The sequence below is a fragment of the Camelus ferus genome, chromosome 1 (genome assembly GCF_009834535.1).
Source record: "Camelus ferus isolate YT-003-E chromosome 1, BCGSAC_Cfer_1.0, whole genome shotgun sequence".
Lineage (NCBI taxonomy): Eukaryota > Metazoa > Chordata > Mammalia > Artiodactyla > Camelidae > Camelus > Camelus ferus.
Window position 1 is genome coordinate 49,817,631 of NC_045696.1, and position 19,888 is coordinate 49,837,518.

The 19,888-nt window shown below is 37.2% G+C and overlaps 1 protein-coding gene across 2 annotated transcripts; it reads left to right on the forward strand.

The window, feature by feature from the left end:
* Positions 1-1,585: 1,585 nt before the first annotated feature.
* Positions 1,586-14,629, forward strand: ABHD10 (abhydrolase domain containing 10, depalmitoylase). 2 transcript variants are annotated; one of them, XM_032478972.1, is made up of 5 exons: positions 1,586-1,772; positions 4,220-4,403; positions 9,159-9,270; positions 9,666-9,803; positions 10,571-10,742. In XM_032478972.1, exons 1-5 carry the CDS (start codon positions 1,631-1,633, stop codon positions 10,595-10,597), a joined length of 603 nt encoding a protein of 200 aa, XP_032334863.1. In that variant the 5' UTR covers positions 1,586-1,630; the 3' UTR covers positions 10,598-10,742. The 2 variants fall into 2 exon arrangements, with proteins under 2 accessions (XP_032334863.1, XP_006194749.1); XM_006194687.3 differs by lacking the exon at positions 10,571-10,742 and adding an exon at positions 13,805-14,629 and having other exon boundaries at positions 1,592-1,772.
* The last annotated feature ends 5,259 nt before the right edge of the window (positions 14,630-19,888 follow it).

Here is a 19,888-nt window from a genome sequence, read left to right on the forward strand (position 1 = left end):
TGGAGAAAGCTGCTAAAATCAAGCAGCTGTCCTTGCTCTGTTTCTGGCATTACACCTCTTAAGAGATCCATGGAGTTTTTATTTATCCAACTTTCTCTGTGTTTTAATAGGACAGGTTCTCAAGACTCCAGAGTGGCTGGATTCACTGTACCCAGCCTTTGCCTTTAACTCTAGCACCAGTCATTGCTCCAAAACTTATGACCAAGATAGTAAAGTGGCTTTCACTCCAAGTATTAAACCAGCCACAGTAACTTTTAAATAGAAAGAAAGAAAAAAAACTAGGTAAGGCCTTCTTTGTTGATGCTTGAGGCCCCCAGAAATTGCCTTGAAGGATTTAAGAGCTAGAATCTAGAAATCCTTGTACTGAATTTATTCAACCATCTTTTTAATTGGCCATTCCTTTTTTTTTTCTGTTTGCCTCTTAAAAATGGTGCTATAGTAGATAACACGCATCCTTATGAACTAGTATTTTTTTCTGCAGGACAGGCACTAATTGGAGCCACTGGGTCAAACAGTATTGAAAATGCTGCATATTTTATATTGTCATAGGTGTGGTCAGATCACTTGTCCAAGGAGTTTAGCAGTTTACCCTCCCACCAACCATACATGAGTGACAGTTTCCAAGCATCCTTGCCAATAGTTGCTCTTTTTAACCTCTGCCAATCTGATGGGTAGGAAAAAGGCATTTTTTAATTCATTTTTCAATTAGTGAGGTTGATCACTATGTTTACATATATGAACTGCCTATTCACAGCTGCTGGCCAATTTTATTGGAATTACATTTTTTTTATTTCTAACTGAAGAGAAGTATTAATGTTCTGATATCTATGCGGTAAAAGCAATTTTTATAGACTCATTTGACTCAAGGTGCCTTTTTTTGCCAAAAATTAAATTCGTATACATTTTTATTCGTTATGATTTTGGGATTTCAAATCTTGCTTAAGAAAAGTCACTTCTATCCCTGAACTATAAATTTTTCTCCTAAAGTGTATTTAATCCTTTCAGTTTTATTCTTTCGTTGAGATCGTTTTATCTACTGGCATTTATTTTTGCATACAGTATGAAGCAGGAGTCAGAGTTCAATAGTTCAGCAGTCCGGCATACAAATAGCTAGAACAAAAACAAACTGAAATGGGGCGAAAGAGCGGCGAATGTTCGATTCAACTCCAAGTATTTACACAAGCAGGTTTCAGGTCAAATCTTGGAACCATTTCCGGTACCAGTCAAAACTGTCAGGGATGAGAACGACTTGTAACGCAGCGAGACTAGCATTTTATGTTTCCACTCCTTAGTGTCCTTGGAATGATGGGATGGTTTCCTGGAACAGTGGATAGGATTGCTCTCCGCGCTTCCAATCCTGGAGTGTTTACCCACCGAGAAAGCAGCCTACCGAGACGTTCAAAACGTTCCAAACTGTCATAGTCAAAACCTCCACAGCCGAACAGCCCAATAGCGAAAGGCTGGGAGGAGCGAGGACGCTCTGCGCATGTGCGCCCTCCGGGTGGTGAAAATCGTACAGGCGCTGTTTACCAAGTTCCGCCTTCCAGCCGGCGGCGCATGCGCAGCCTCGGTTCCTGAGCGCTGTGCGCGTTTCCGTAGGTCGGCGCGGGGCGAAAGGACCGCTGGGAAGATGGCGGGGCTGGGCAAGGCTGTTGTGGCGGCTTGGGAACCTTATCGCAGGTGGGGCTGGGCGGCCGTCTCCTTCGGTGTCCACCGTGGTCTCGGCGCGTTGCTTGCACGGAAGCCCGAGCGGGCGCCACGGTGGCTCCCAGGTCAGTGTCCGAATGTCTGGTGTAGGACGTGTTCTTTCGAGCATCCCTAGTTCTGTCAGTTCCTGTCCCATTCGCTTTTGGCGCCACATTCGGAAATGCTGTTCTCAGGTTCTCGGTACCCCAGTTCTAGGCGCTTTCGACAGTTCTGTGAAGGCTGTGAGGAGAGCTCTGCCGGGCCCTGGGGTATCCTGGACAAGCGGGGCGGTTGATGGAGTTACTCTGCAGTCGAAGGATCCTGCTCTCTCCCGGCCTCCCCTGCGTGAAGTGCCAACAGAAGGAAAATTAGATGCGTATTTAATGCGTTGGACTGTTAGTTGCTTTTTTTTTTTTTTCTTTCTGCAGGTTTTAAGGGGCGTATAGATCTTGACTACTGCCCCCGCTTGAGGGATTTTACAGTATGAACATTTTCTTTGTAAAGGTGTAGACGCTGTCATCAATCCTAATTTCTAGGGTTTTGGGGTTTTTTTTCCCGATTATCCCAGCCCAGTAAAAAGCATAATCATTACACTACAAAGGAAATTAGAATTTGGACCAAAAATTAGAGCACCTGAATATTTCTTTTATCTTGTGTTTGATTCTTCTGCGTCTAACCCCACCTCTACTCCCAACCCCCGCATAAACAGTCCGTCTTTCTGAAATGTGTCTTTTTATTTTTTGGTTTTGTTGTGTTCACACCCTTGCCACACAGCTGTCATATGCATGGTACTTGGAATGGGAATTGTCATAGCAAATACCCTTTGTTTTGAGTTAAAAATTTTAAACATAATCCGTTTAACTTACATTTAATTGTACACAACCAAAAGGCTATTATGTATCTGTTCCTCTAGCAAAGTGTACTATGTCAGTTCATTAATAAGAGTATGATACTCTTTCATCTATTTAGTAATCATTTATTGAGCACTTAAGCCCCAGGCTTTAAGCTAATCCTTACAGTACAAAGATCATTTATGAATATAGTGCTGAGAACCTGACCACTTATAATTCACCAAGATTAAATAAATTATAATTGGTTCATGGAGAAATTCTTGGGAAGTAATGTGGAGAAGAGGATAGGTAGGAGTTTTTGAGTGCTGAGTTAAGGAAATGGAAAATGAACATGTTTGCTGCTACAGCCTGCCAACCAACATAACTGGCTTCTACTAGCATTGTTTTTCACTAAAAGGTTTAAATTTGGCATATTTCACTATACATTGAAACTCTCAAACAGGCTTACATGTAGAAGGGAGGTAGCTTTAAGGCCTTCAATTCAGTTTTTTTTTTTTTTAAATCAACTTCTTAAATCCAAAACAAGGAAAACTTCATCGGCTCACATGGAGGAGACTGAGAAGTTCTCATTTGCCACAATAAAGTGGAGAAAAGTTTCATGTAATACAAAGAAGAGGTTTCATTGGTCCAAAAAAAGACTTTAAGGGAATACACAAATCTAATTTCTTTGGAGGGAGGAGGGTGGGATTATAAATGACTTTGTTTTTTTAAATATCTTTCTACTTTTTTTAAGAGCAAGTATTGATTTTATGGTAGGGAAAGAGCTTTTAAAACAATGAAATGAAATATCCTTGTTAAGGTTTACCATTTGTGCCTTTGTACTTAAGTTGCACTAAGATTTGTGTGCACCATTCACAAAAACCAAAGCAATAAGTAGAACAGTTTTTCCAAAAATGAGACAATCATATATTTATACAAGGTTACTTGTGAAGAGGGGCGGGTATAGCTCAGTGATAGAGTCCGTACTTAGCATTGCATGAGGTTCTGGGTTCCCCAGTACCTCCGTTAAATAAACAAAAACAAACAAACCTAACTGCCCCCCCAAAACAAACAAAAACCCTTAGAATAAAGAGAACAAGTTTACTTGTAAAGAAATTGCTCACTGAACCCACTTCAGTGGATACAGAAGCATGATTAGCTACGACCATGGCCCATGATTTTATGGGTGGAGAGGGAGCAATAAAAGGGGCACAGCACATCCCTTGAAGCACTTTCCCAAGGGCAGACCCAACTTGTTTCTCCCCCTCCCCACCAAAAAGTAGAGGATGTGAAACTCCTCAAACATTAAAAAAAGTTAAAAGAAGACAAAAATCTCAAGAGAGGGCTAAAACTAGTGCAGGTAAATCTGAATGTTGATCGATAATATTTAAGACACAATGTAATAGCAACAGGAAGACATTTTTGCCCTAATCTCTCTTTTGTTGCCTTGAAATTTCCTCCTCATTGTGTATTTTAGAAGCATCAAGACTGGACCTTGCTCTAAAAAGGTACTGATTTTGACATGATTTTTAAATGTATCATGTACAGACTTAAGATTTTAATACCTCAAGTCTGTATTTATTTTTTCTATTAGATGGAAATAGTATCTGACATCAGTTTGATGAGTTAAAGTTTGAAAATATGTATGGTTTTCCAAAAACTGTATTTGCAAACTATAGTTATGTTTTGTGTACTTTGTTTAGCTTGCAGACAAAAGTCATCAGTCTCTTTCCTTAGTCGACCAGACCTTCCAAACCTGGCTTATAAGAGGCTAAAAGGCAAAAGTCCAGGAATTATCTTCATCCCTGGCTATATTTCTAATATGAATGGTACAAAAGCATTGGCGATTGAGGAATTTTGCAAATCTCTAGGTCACGCCTATATAAGGTAGGAACAACACATTTTGGAGAAAATATTACTACTATTTAGCATGGCAGTAGAAAATTCTGCTCTAAGCAATTGAAACAAATGGCAGCATTTTTATAGATTAATTTATTTTAATGGTCTGTAAACTTTCATCTTTTGTAAAATGCAGTCTTTGAAAGATGATTTTTAAAAGTCTTTGTGCCACACTGACAATGCTGGCAGAAAAGGAAACTAGTGGTAATTAAGCTCCTTAAAAACAGTATTCCAGCATGACAACAAACCAGTGTACAGGTTGGCTTTCTTTCAATAATTATATTGTAGGTTTTCCTTTGAGGATTTAAGGACTTTTATTTGACCATTGTTTACTTCCTTACTTTTAAAATATGTAGTTTAGAATAATGTATGTGCTTTAAAAGCATTGTGAAATTAGTATTGTACAATTCATGTTTCCACTGAGTTTCCTCTTTCCTCTCACTTCTGTAGTCTGAGTATGTATAAGCATAAATAAGGATATGTATTGCTTAATTACAACTTGATTTCGTATTCCCTAATCTTTATTATTGATGATGATTTTAGTAAAATAACCTGTTTATGTTGTTATCATTTATTTAGTGCCTAATTTGCCAGAAGAGATAGTATGGTTTAGTAAAAAAGAGCACTGGCCTGGAATTCAAGAAACATGGGCTCTAGAATTAATTCTAGCAAAAAGTGTGACAAGATAAGTCAGTTAATAAATGTCGGACCTGTTTTCTTCATAAAAAAGGAGGAGGGCTAAAGATAATTTCTGAATTCTTTTCTAGCACTAACAGCCTAAAAATCTATTCAGCTAGTTTTTAGAAGGGTTTCAGTAACATTCATTCAATAGGTCTAGAAAATACAGCTTTTAGAAATAAAATAATAAGTAATTAGAAATAAAAATTAAAACTTTTAGACTTAAAAATAAGACTTTTATCTATTTAATGTGTTAACAGAAATTATGTCAATTATATGGATTTAGTCTTACTCCTTTTATCAAATTAACTGAATTATTTCATTTTCATGCTCAGAACTCATAAAAATTTGTTGTGACCCAAGTGTTACTCTGAAGACTGGAGTATCTTTTGCAAGTAGACTTTTTAGCACTATACTGGTGCTGTGAAATATGCAAAGAATTATAAAACACGGTCATTGCCCTTAAGGATCTTTTAATCAGGGTTGAGGAACACAAGATAAAATACATATGGGAAATCAGGCAGAAGTGTTCATCAGAATATGATTGTGTCAAGAGCAGGATACTTTATAAGGTGAGAGAAAACTGGGGATTGAAATGGATAGACTGAACTTTATAAAGGAACACTGAAAACTAGGATTTGGGTCAGAAGGAAGAGCTCTTCAGGAAGGGGGACTACCCTGAGCAAAACAGGGTAGTATCAGAAAAATGGCCATCATTCTTATTGTGTGTCCCCAAAAGAATTTGAGTCAAGAAATCACCATTTTATCAGTTCTTGAACTTAAATTGAAGCTGTAAGAGCAATAACCAGTTTCTGTCTCCCTACAAAACATGTAGGGGAGGTTTTCTGCATTTTGGATGCCTATGAAATATATTTTCTTTTAAAAGGTATTTTAAGTAGTCATGATGAAATCAAAAGGTATACAGACATATTAAGTGATACTACATTAAAATGTAGCTTAAGCGTAACTTTATTAACCTTTTTCAAGTATAGCCCTTCATTATAATTTTTTAGTTTGTTCAAGTGCCTTTTTATTTGCTTTTATCAAACTTTAATGCAGTATAACCACTATTAACTATTGATTGCATTTTAGCTTGTTTTTAAGAGATTTTATCTTTTATTTATACTCCCAGTTTCTCAGTTTACTTTTGTTGTGATTTGAGGCATGAAATTTAGATCCTGGAGGAGGAAATATACAAGAAATAGTACGTATGACTATATGAAATGGTTTCTTAACGTCCTGTCACCATGCCTACAATAAGATTGAGTCAGAGCTCAGGAATATGACACATGGTTTTAGGACTGGTATTGTCTCATGATTATTTCTAACAGAATTTTAAATTCTAGATTTCTTAATAGGTCGCAGAGTATTGAGGCTGCTAGGACAGAATTGTGTTATTGTGTTTAAAGGTTTTAAACTGATAAATATTTTTGAGTTATCTTTGTCTGTTGGTTAGGGTTCAGCAAGAATGAACTGTATTTTTTACTGGTAACCTATTAGTGTCACTGAATGCTTATATTTTCCTTTTTGAGGGCTCTGTCCGTATGTTTTGCATCTTTACCATGTATTTGGAAGGCAGCTGTAGACAGTGCAGCAACTAGTGATGTCCGATTGCCCACTGCGGGGGTTAAAGGAGAATCAGAGTCTTTCTCCCCTCTTATCTCTGTATCTCCTGGATTGAGGATAAATAATAACTGTAATTTAGACTTTGGCAGTTGCTTTATTACACTATTTCCCAAGGATCCAAAACCTTTTCACTTCATACCTAAAGAAAATTTTAGTTTCTTTCTCTATTGCTTATAAATTCCTTATCTCTGAGAAAATATGTATACACTATATATCACATGTATTTTTACATATCCACTAAAAAACACTAAAATTTATTAGTTTTCACTAGGCTTTAAATATCAGAAAAAAAGGAAAGCTTTAGATTTGAATAAAATAATTCTTTTTACTTTTACGTTCTACTTCTATTCATTTAGTATGTATTAGAATACTCAGTGCGTAGGATTTGGCCAGTATGATGTCTAGCCACTATGAAGAGCGCAGAGACAAAAATTAAATAATGGTATTTCCCCTCCAGGACCTTTACAATCTCATGGAAACAATGGGGCACATATACACACATTAACTGTCTTACAGAGCAGGCATAATAAAATGATTGTGACTAATAAAAGTGAATTCTACAGAAGTTTCATTAGGTAGAGAGTTTTTTCCAACTTATCTGGGAAGCCTTTCCAACAAAAGCTCATTTGGACTAAGCTCAGAGAGAAGATGATGGGAGAAGGTATTCCAGGTGAAGGATGAAGCATGAAACAGAGACAGAAAACAGTCTATTGTAGGAACAGCAAATTGATGAGTTCGGCTAAAACACTGTTTTATAAAAGGAAATGATAAAAGGTCGAGATCTGAAATGATCAAAATATAAAGTTCTAAAAAAAAGTCTAAAGCTCTGAATTTTTGTATGTCATAAGGAGCCATTGAGGTTAATGCCATATCAATATAATGTTTCAGAAGAAGCCTGACAGGTATGAAGTAGGTCCATTTGGAGAGAGAACAGAGTCATAGAGACACAGTAAGGAGGCCACTGTGATAGGCTGGGTTTAAGGTGACAAAGACCTGCACCAAGATGCTGGTCCTCCCAAATTGAAGAGAAAGGGATGAATGTGAGAAGAAATGAGAGAGTGAGTGAGGATGCTGCAGGACAGGTAGTGTTCTGTACCCTGGAAAAACAAAGTTGATTAGGACAGTCTGCCCTTAAAGAACTGATACTCCAGTCAGAGAGAGACAAATATTTAAAACTTGATTACAACACGCAATATGAAAAGTGTTAATTTAGTACATACAAAAGAAAGTGACTAGTACTAAACAGCCTATATGTCAACGAAAATTCCTCAAAGTCGGTAACATGACTCAAAGGATGACTAGGAGTTTGAATAGGAAGAGAGGCTTTTTTAGGCGGTGGAAGAGCATGCCAAGGCTCAGTTAGGAACGGGCTTACCCAGGAATTGGGACTGGGGTTTAGGGCAATCTGCAGGCGTGGTGTGATGCTTCATGGTTTATTGAATTGAGATCATGAAAGAGAGGTAAAGTTCACAGAGCAGACAGACTTTGAGCCCAGTGAACTAGGAAGTTGGAGGAGAAGAAAACCAAGTGGACGGGCTAGTGATGATAACTTGATTCTGGACTTCTCTTTTCCTTCCATTAACTCAGTAAATATATACCAAGTACTGTAATGTGCAGGGGACTGATCTAGGCACAGGGAAAGCAGTGGTGAGCAAAATCTGTGCCCATGTGGGTCTTCCATTCTAGTGTGGGAGACAAACCACGAACGAATAATCAAACATCATATATAATGTCAAGTAGCAGTATTTGCTAGGAAGAGAATAGAGCAGGGTAAGGAAATAGAAGATGACAAAAGAAGCACAACTTAGATTGAATGGCCAGAGGAGGCTTCTGGAGATGGAGCCAAAGTCCTGAATGAAGCGAGAGAGCAATGGGTGGATATCTGGAGGTAGTATATTCCATGTGGACGGAGAAGCTGTTGTAAAACTTCTGAGGCAAGAACATGGGTGATGTATTCCATTAACTTCAAGAAGGAAAGTGAGGATACAGTAGGGAAGGAGAGAACAGTAAGAAATGAGATCAGAGAGGTAGTTAGGGGCTAGAGGATGGTAAGGACTTGGGATTTTACTTAAAGATTTATACAAAGCCTTCAGAGGATTTGCACAGACATGATTTTTGTTTTAAAAGGATCACTGACAGCTATGTGGGTAGTAGACTATGAGGGTAAAAAATGGAAACAGATTTATTAGGAGACTGTTGCATTAGTCAAGAGAGAGAGAATAGTGACTTGGACCAGGCTGGCAGCAGTGCAGGAGGTGAGAAAGTGAGTGGATGTGGGAAATAATTTGAAGGTTATGCTAATAGGATTTGCTGAAATACATACTGACTTCACCACTGTAATATTTTTTAGGCATAATGATTAAAGTACTATCTTCCATAAAAATGAGAGAAGCAAATACATAGATATCTAAATATAGATAATATTTTCCCTTTTTCAAGGTTTGATTACTCAGGAATTGGAAATTCAGATGGTAACTTAGAAGAATGCACAGTGGGAAAATGGAGAAAAGATGTTCTGTCTGTAATTGATGAGTTAGCTGTAGGACCACAGGTAACTTCTTAATTACGATACTTGTTGACTATAACTAATGATATTTGAGCTGTTTCTTTAGATATGAATATTTAATATTTTAAATGTTTAACAATCACTTTTTATATTTCAATATCAAATCAGTAAATCAGGTCTACCACTTTCACTTTCTCAAAAAATGTAAGTAGCATTTTACTTTTCATTTTACAAATTTTATTTGTCTAGTTTGCTTTCTATTATAGACCTAATACATTAACAAAAAGTAATCACGATTTTAATTTTACTTTGTGCCAAATATTAAAAGGCTGGGAGCCAGTGGATATAAGGGGAAAAACTATATACATTCTATGAAATGACTGACACCCCTACAGAAGAGAAGAATTCCTCTTTAGAACTGTGTGTATTTTTATTTTTAGATCCTGGTTGGATCCAGCCTCGGTGGATGGCTCATGCTTCATGCTGCAATCGCTCGGCCGCAGAAGGTTGTTGCTCTTATTGGCATAGCTGCAGCTGTTGATAGCCTAGTGACACAGTTTAATCAGCTTCCTATTGAGGTGAGTCCCAGGCAACCTCGGTGTATCCCTCCTGTCCCTCTTCTGCTCCCTCTTTCTTTAAATTTTGTTTGTGTGGCACCCGTCCTTTGACTTGTGTTGACCCATCTTTTGTGTTAGCTGCCTTTTAATGTATGGTCTCTTCACTGCCTTTAAGTATTTAATCTCTTGTTTAAGGTTTCTTTTTCTTCACAGTCCCTTCAAATCATTCTGCCAAATATTGGAGCCACATTAATGAAATTACACTTTAAATTCCTTGTTTTAACAGCATTTCTTTATTAATCACATTTATTTCTTTGGCTCATTTTTTGTACCTCTTATTTTGTGGCTCATTGGAAATAGTACCTTTTCTTTTGACCATGTTAGACTAGCTAATCAATTATGAAACTTTTTTTTTTAACCCTGAAAGCCTGAGATCCTCTCTCAGCAGAGTTCTGCATGCATACACTATCCAGTCACATATAGGAGATGAGATTTGTCATTTCTGGCTTAGACACTAAGTTGGCATTCTTTTTCTACCCTTAATTCTCACCTTTCAAAAAAAGTGCTTTTCATCATAAGCATGTTCTTAAGCAAATCATGATAGAAATGAGGTTTCTGAAATAACTGGAAAGGTGATTAGTTTATTATACTTTATTATTGGACATATGTTTAAGCACTAAAGTTGTCTGCAAGGATAAAGAAATAGTAAATAACAACTGTTTATTTCCGTGTCTGTTATTTTTTCATTTTGCAGTCAATTAAGTCCTCCTTGGGTATCTCTTTCCTAGGGATCTGAATTTCACCTGTGGGACTAAGATCCTAGCAGGCCTGAGGGACAGAAAGTAAAGAAAGAAAAACAGTCCAGAGCAGTGGTTCAAAAAGTGTAGTCCCCAGGCCAGTAGTGACAGCATCACCTGAGAACCTCTAGAAATCCATGTTCCTGAGCTTCGTTGAGACCTGGTGAGTCACAAACCAGGAGCATGACCCAGCAAGTGATCTGTTTTAAAAAGGCCCCCAAGTGAAGTTTGAGAACCACTGCTCTAGAGAGTGGAGGAGCAGGAGAAGGAGGAAAAGAAATAAAAAGAAGAAAGCATATGTGGTGTTGAATAGTAGCATGTCACTGACTTTTGCCTCAAGTTCTGCATTGAATCCAGGGCCATATACTATCTGTTCTAAGTTTATTATTAGTTCGCATTGTTCTTTCTAGCTCCTTAAGAAATGGCATTGTCTGCATAGTCAGGTTCTTCATATGATTTCATATCAGGGATAAAATTACAAATCTGGTCTTTCTTGCACTTATCTCTTATTTCTGAATTTCTTTTCACTTTCTTGATTGTTTCTCACTCATGCATAGTTATTCAGTCTCCTCATGATGCTAACATTGCATCTTTCTGCATCTAAACTTGTACCCCTTACTCTGTTCTTTAACTCAGTAATACAGTGCTCCTCATGGTAGTAAATTATTTCAAGAACATGGCAGATTGGAAAAGAACTGGGTAAACAATTTTTGGGGGGTCATTGATAAATGACAAGATCTGTGTAAATTTATTTTTATGTCTGTGTATCCATATCACTCAGAGGGAAGTTATGATAGATACCCCTAAGTGACTGAGAAGATCTGTAGCCTGTAAATCAGGATATATCTTTGCTAATCCTAAATCAGACCAACAAAAGGTTCTTAACAGGAACATGTTGAGCCCTTGTTAACTTGAAAGCACATGGAAGGAAAGAGCAGGGACTCTAGGATCACTCTCTCCTTCACACAGACAGCTAAAGCTTAACAAAGGCAAGGGAACAGAAGTGGAGATTTTTACCATCTTCTTTAGCCCTGAGAATGTTAAGACCCAGCACTACTCATTGTATAGGAGCTTGACTTACCTCTTAACTGACTCTGATCATTGTCTCCTTCTTTGGACACTAGAGGGCGTCAGACAGGAGGCACAGCTGTTGGAATCCAAGCTTTACAGCCATATTGCCTTGGTAGTTTCTCCTTGGTGTACAACTTATGTATATTGTACATTTTCTTTGATCAATACTGTTTTTGCTATTTCTGAACTTTCTGTTTTTACGGCTTTAGGACATATAAGATTTTGTAAAGTTAAGTTTGTTCTTCAAATGGACAGTATTCATTTGATGCAATAGCAGGTAACAGCTGGTTGGGGACAAGGACGCTTGAAATGCAACTATTATTGTGTCTTAGTAATTAACATAGTTCTCATTTCATCTAATAACTAATGAAACTAAGTCCTATTACTGAAATTACAAATTCAAGAACAATCTTGAGTAGTTTGAGGATAACTGAATATCATTTTTGCTTTAAATATTTGGTTCACATGTTGCTTTAATGCAGAGAACCCCATGATATTAATGTAGGTTCATACATTTTATAGTTTTTTAGGTTTTGAATTATTTTAAATCATTTGGAGATGGATATTTAGATGTATAGCTTTCAGATATACATCTTTTTCACTGAATCAGATCTTTCTGTAATTTTATAAAATATTTTAAAATGCCTAAATACATATAGATTATATCATATATTATTTTCCTATGTAAGTTCTTTTTTTCCTTTTATGTATTTCTAATAAATCAACAGTTTTAAACATGGAAAAATCATATTTTTATTAAAAATTTAAAATACAAAATTTTAAAAATACATTGTTTGTAGCTTTTCTTTCCTTATATTTTTCTTTCTTTTTGATAGCTGTCCACCTGTTTTTCTAGACAGAAATGCCTCTCATATTATATGGTTGAAAGAGGCTTAAAGCTGTTTACATTTTGAGTTGTTGTTTCAAGTTGTGATCATCTTTCCAAAGAATTTATTATATACAGATAAACCTTTATGTTCAAAGAATTTTGTGGAAGTATTCAGCAGTGTGGGAATGGTCAAATTAATTATCTTAGATGGATTATGGTGGACAATTATGCAGTCTTTAAAAACTTTTAATAGCATTCTTTAAAATCCAGAAATACATATGTATTAAATAAATAAAGCAGCATTGAAAACTACATATAAATTGTAACAGCTAAGAATTTTGCATATTTTATATATATAAAAACCAAACCAAACACATACAGAAAAATAATGGAAAGAAATAAACCAGAATATTAGTGGTTATTATATACATGAGATAGGATTATGATTTATTTTTATACTTTTTAGATTTTTCATGTTTTCTATAATGAGTATATGTTACTTAAACTAGAAAGATTATTTAAGACAAATTATAAAGAGTAGAAATTCTTCAAGAATAAAAGGATCCCCAGTGTTTCATTTTAAGAGCAGAAATGATATTATTGCTCCGTTTTCAGAAAGTATTTAGAAGACTTTTTTGTCATTCAAAACAACAAATTTTTTCTCATTCCAAAAGACTCTGAAAGGCAAAAACTACCCTTTTTTTTTTTTTTTACATTTAGCCTAAAATTGGGTGTGTATAATTGCCCCAGAATAACCACTGTCTTATTTTTCATTTTTAGTTTCGTGCTTGATTCTTCTCCCCCTCCCCCCACCACATCCTCTATTTTAGTAACTTCTCCTGTAGGCTAATTTTAGTTTTATGGTTTTGAAATCTGAACAATTTTTATTTCTAAGGTTTGATTTTATGTTAGATGAATGCTACCTGAACTTACTCCAGGGAATTATTGTACTTTGCTCCCTTCATTTTCCTTTTCAGTTGGGGTGAAGCATCACCTGATTGAAGATGTTACATGATAAAGTTAGTTAAATCTAAGTTTGAATCCTAGCCACAATAGTTATTGCCTTTTAACTTGGAACATTTAACTACTCTGTTTAATATCCTCTTTTGTAAAAATGAATAACAGAATTATTATCAGGATCTTATGAGATACTGCATGTAGAATACTTACCACAGTTCCTTGCACAGAGTATTTAATTTTTGATAAGGATCATTGTTACATGTTAGCTCTTTTCTTCTTCTTGAAGAACTGCTTTCCTTAGCTTAAGACTATTGCATGTGTTAATGTTGCATAAATACTTTTATCTTCCTCATTTTCCCCAATAGACAAAAAAGGAAATAGAGATGAAAGGCGTGTGGTCCATGCCATCAAAATACAGTGAGGAGGGAGTTTATCGCGTTCAGTACAGTGTCGTTAAAGAAGCTGAGCACCACTGCTTGTTGCACAGTCCTATTCCCGTGAGCTGCCCCGTCAGGCTGCTCCACGGCATGAAGGATGACATCATTCCGTGGCAAACGTCCGTGCAGGTTGCTGACCGGATAGTCAGCACAGATGTGGACGTCATCCTCCGAAAACACAGCAATCACCGAATGAAGGAAAAAGCGGACCTTCAACTTCTGGTTTACACTATTGATGACTTAATTGATAAGCTTTCAACTGTAGTTAACTAGGATCACATTTTTAGTTGCTTGGAAACTAAAGGACCCAGAAGATTGGCAGAAGGATGATAGATGAAGGACCCTGATGGGTAGAAGGTTTTTCCTCTTATCCCTACTTTGTAAATATCATGTGGATATTTATGGAATGATGTATTTGCACACGTAATACAAATTGTGAAGAAAGTACAGCTGCTACTTAGAAAATTTTCTCCTTCCTTCAATCTTTGATTTTTTTTTGTCATTAAAGTATGTCCTATTTTTGTATTCAAGAGATGTTTACCTTGTAATGCTTATGTTTACTGTGCCAGCTCTTGTGTTCTCTTCTAGTTAGAATTCCTAATAAAGCTTGATTTTTTTTGTTTATGTTTGGTATCATTGTATACAGAGATATGTAAAATTACTTCTGATTTTAAAATGCAGCTCACAAAATATAGGAAAAAATTTATTGAAATAAATCTGAAATGATGAGAGAAATGTCTGAAGCATAATAAATTTTTAAAAAACTATTATTTTATATAGTCTGCATGTTATATTTGAGCTTAAAATCAAGGTTATTCTATTTTAAGGGCTCAAAACTTTATAGTAATATAAAAGATATTTCATTTCTAAATTTTGGCTTATATGTTATGCAGTTAAATGAGGGAGCTTAATCTTAAGTGATGATATAATATTCCCATATTTGGATTTCACATTCCAAAAGAGGAAATTAATCTTTATATATTATTACCTACTTGCAGGACATTCCTTTTTTATTAATATGTGCTTTAAGTGCAAAGAGCCAAGTGACTGCCATCTAAATCAGAGGGCTTTCTAAAATGTAGAGATAGTAAGAAAATATGAAATGGAAATACAAAGGCTTTTTTTAATACCTAAAATAAGCTTGTGTAGTAATCAGTCTTGATATTATTGAGTTTGTGTCTCTAGGCTTTTAAGTTTGACTGGACTTTATTCAGCCTGCTTAGGTTACATCTGTCAGAGTAAAACTTTCAGTTGACAACACATCAAACACATTACATATGCATATATATATATATATTTATATATAATGGGCATGTGTTAAAGATTTCTTTAACTCATTAATAAGGGAGCAAGCAGATGGTAAACCTGGATCCAAGGACAATTCAAGAAGCATTCATAGGTATTGAAGAATGTTGGGATAAAATTCCTGTGCAGAAAAGAGTTAACATAGCAGAACTGACCACTTACCCTCAGAGAGACCTACTTACCAGGTTTCCCCTTGGCTGGCATCTGGGAACTCGGATTTTAGGAGTGCTCCACAATCCCAGAACTGGTCAAAGTGGTTCACGGCGCCTACACTGTCTGTACAAACAATATGGTTTGTGCTGGACAAATGTTTCCTTCTGTGAGTCTGGAGATTTGGCAGGTGCCAGGCGGAGACTACCTAAGTGACCAGCTCCCAGTAAACACCCTGGGCACCAAGTCTCCTAACAAGCTTCCTTGGTGGGCATTCCTCACATGCTGGCACAACTAACGCCTTGCTGAGGGAAATAAGCTCCACCTGTGTGACTACTGGGAGAAGATTCTTAGAAGCTTGCGCCTCGTTTCCCTGGACTTTGCTTCATGTGTGTTTTTCCTTTTCTGAGTTTGCTCTGTATCATTTCACTGTAAGAAATCATAGCTGTGGGTAGAACTATATGCTGAGTTCTGAGAGTCCTCCAAACAAATTGTCACACCTGGGGCTGGCCTTGGGGACACCTGACACACATCCAAAGCAGATTAATATCCTACAGGGCAATAAAATACAACCTAGGAGTTATCTTCTATATTGAACAAAAATCACTTACAAACCAAAAATACACAAACCGTCTTCGAGCGGGTTGTGGAAGGATGGCAGGGTGGTTCAAGGGCGGACGCCATCCAGACACTGACAGGCACGATTAGAAAGATGAAGCAGAAAGGGCCCCTGTCCGTGAGAGTTTTCTAGGGGTAAACATAATTATAATAAGGTGTGATAAGTATGATTAGCGACTTACAGTACATCTGTAGAGGCAGTACATACAGTGGTTAAAGACAAAGACCCTAGTGTTTGGGTTTCAGTCCTGGCTCACCATTTACTAGCCCTGTGACAGCCATTTACTTAACCTCCCTGAGGCTTCTTCATCTGTAAAAGGCCATAATATAAACCTATATCATAAAGTGTAAGGATTAAGCACAACACATTTAGCACAATGACACATGGGAGTCACTACCTTTTCACTTGTATTTTTTAATATGCACAAGCACAGTCCACTGAGAAACTGAAAGACACAGTTCATGGAGGTTTAGGAAGGAAAGTGGACGCAGGCAAGTGTGCAGCAGGGCTTCTAAAGCTGAACTGGATTGGACCTTCTTAACTTCAAGACCCCAAATTGGAATATTAACTGTATGATATCCTTTCAAATGCCCAACAGCTAGGAAAAGGGAGGGGGAGGATCTTTCATTGTCTAAAGATAAGAAAAGCTGTCTTAAATTTTAATTTTGCTTTGCAGAGGTTAACATCACAAATTCCAAATGAGTTTGAAGCAGTGAGATTTAGTGTATTCTAGGACATTGTTAATTACTTTACTGTTCCTTTCTACTTTCTCCCAAAGCTCTTTTTTGTCCTAAAACCACTCCATGCCATAGATTCAGTGACATGGAAAATGCTTGAAAAGCCAGCAGCCCAGAGTGCCTCTGGAACTCCAGCATTGACTTAAAAACGACATGAACCCTCTAAACAGTCTCAGCACATGCTGCGGAAGGTGATGAAGCCAATGCCCACGAAGGGGAAGACTAGTGAGGCCACAAAATACATTTGCTTTGGCAGCATCTGTTGAGCTTGGAGGCATTTCCAGACTCAAATCTACACAGTATGCTCTTCTCTGAGCAGCCAATAGAAAGTTCTGTGAGTAGGAGCGGAGGAAAAGAGCTTCAGGCAAGGCTGAGTTTTATAAAGCACAGAGATAGAGAGCAAGGAGAACATTGCTTGCAAGATAGCCGTTCTGGAGGGAGTGCCCAAAGGGGATGTGTCGAATTTTCATTACATTTGAAACTGTCAAAAAAAAAAAAAAAAAAAAAAAAACACCCAAAACTAATTTCCTAAAGAAAGAAGGGCAGGATTTAGACATAGCTTTTTAAAATCCCCTTTAATTACAGATCTAAGGTAACTTTTTAGTTTAGAAGCATCATCATGTAGTAGGTATGATTTGATTTGATGAAAAGATGTTATGTGTTGGTGCATTTAGAGAATATACCTAGAAAAATGCAGGAAATTGTTTTTAACCAAATGTGTCTTTTGAGGAAATTATCCTTCCCAGATGGACTCTTTTCTTGGGCTTTCAGATTTTTACTGACAGATAAACTTTTACTAGAAAAGAAGCTCAAATCTTAGCTTTTCAGTAAAGCCTTTCCTGACTCATCCTCATCTCTCTGTCCAAGAATTTTGTCGCTAGGTCCTCTGTGCTCTCCCATGAACAGCACTCTGCTCACGCCTTTTTGATAGAACTTACTGCTTTGAAATTGTGTTTAGATGCCAACCTCCCTCTCTCAAAGGACCATTGAGATCAGGAGCTTTGTAGTGACATTGTTTATCCCCAGGCATCCCTGACATGCTCCCTCTTCTCCTTACCCACCTTGTAATGTTCATATTCCCTCCGCTCCAGCCTCGCCACGACTCTCACGCTGCTTCCTCACCTTGAGCAACTTCACCCACGCTCCTGGTTTTAATTGCTACCTGCATGCAGATGATTCAAGTATGTTCCTGTACTCCAGACTTTTCTCTTAAGCTCCAGATGCATAAAACCAACTGCCTAATGACTGAGATTGACAGTGGCAGCCCTCCCAAATGCAATAAGCCCTATTATCTTTCTGCCTTGATCTCCCCTCCACCTATCAGTCCCCTTACAATAAATGTATAACCCCTGTTATACAAGTCCAGGCTGTGAGTCATTCTAACCACTTAACCATCTCCTTTTCCTTCGCCCAAATCAGATCTGATTGTTCTCTTTCCCTGTGAAAACACTCAAACTCTTTTGCACAATACATTAAGTCTGGTGGCAAGGCTAGTAAATATTTAACAACTATCTTCCCAGGGGGAAAAAAAGCCCAGATTTATAACGTTTGCCAAAATCTATGGCATAAATATTCCCATCATAGCTGATTTCAAGCTGCCACAGTGACATCACTGAACACAAGGAAGCTGGAAATAAACAACCAGTAGCCCATTATATAGTATATACACAATATAGAGACAATAAACATAAATATGTTTAAAAACATGGGAGATAGTCAAATACAGCAAAATAAATTAGGCAGTGACTTTTTTGTGATATAATTTATTCAAATATAAATTTACATCATTTAATTGCTTATGGTGGCTGAGTTTAACAACTGGCTTTCAAAATTCCTGAAAATTTAACCATGGACACTTGCAAGCACACTATTTGAAGATCTGTAGCCTGCCTGACATTCCAGCTATAGTTTTCCTTCTGTGTGGCTCTTCCTTTTAACCCTTCCTTCGTTGACACTAGAATATTTTTACCTTTTTTTAAAAAATTGAAGTATAGTTGATTTACAAAGTTGTATTAGTCTCTGGTGTACAGCATAGTGATTCATTTATTGTTTACAAGTTTAATTTGCTACTAGACCATGCTGTCATGTCTCATTCATTCTATTTTTTAATCTCAGATACATAGACCCTTTAAAAAATTGTTGAAATAATTAACTATAATATTAAAAGGCATTCAGGAAATGGAAAATTGAGCCAATTTCCACTGTCAGTCCCCAGGGGATCAAGCGGTTTTTTTCTCTAAAGACTTCCTGTGGATTTTTGGACACTTCTAACCTATGCCTTGCATGGACACCCCTCTTTGCCACTGTATCCTCTCCAGAGCCGTGATTTTGATCATTCACTTACAGCACCCCACATATTTTGTTACAATGGGAAAAAAACCTCTGGGTACAAAAATCTGTAAAACAGTCTGGAAAAAAAAAGGGGGGGGGAGGCAAAGGTACATCTTTTAGAATTGTTTTTGGCTTGAGATAACAAACTGACATCTCCCCCAGAGCAATTCCAAGCCAAGGAGGAAGTAACATGCTTTCTGTCTGGGTCTCTGTTTCCTTAGTCCCAGGTTAGAAGTGACCTTCTTGCGGCCACCCAAGATGCAGCTGAGTGACTTCTGAAATTCTGCTGACAATTTCCCTGCTCTAAACTCCTCCCTTCAGCTCCAAACCTCCAGAGCCAGCTCTGCTCTCTTCAGAGCTTCCTCACGATTCCAGGCAGCATCCAGGCCCACCCTTCGCCAGCCCTTCGCCAGCCCTTCTCATGCTTTTTCCTAAACCTTCTGCTCTCCTCAAATCTCTGATTCTCTCATGAGCATTTGTTTTTTACAGCATTCTCTCTCTTGTGCCTTCAGCTACTGACCGCTAAGTCTTTTCTCAGGCAAACCACCCACATATCTACTGAGTAATTAAATTTTCTCAAGTCCAGGTCCCAGCCGGCAGGAGATTTTTCTCAATACATGTATTATTTGGGGTCATTTCCTGCATAGCTTCTCATCAATTTCCCACAGGGAGAAAAATCACTATCCCATGTCCTAGAATTGTTTGTGCTAATGTTCCTGAATCAATTGATCATTCTTTTCTCAAGGAAAAAAATCATTTTATTTCTCTCCAGTATAATACTTGGCAGAGTTAAGTGCTCAAAAAAAAAAAAGAGAAAATGTTGAATGGACCAAAGAACAAAATGTGTGGTGTTTTTCTCATGAAAATTAC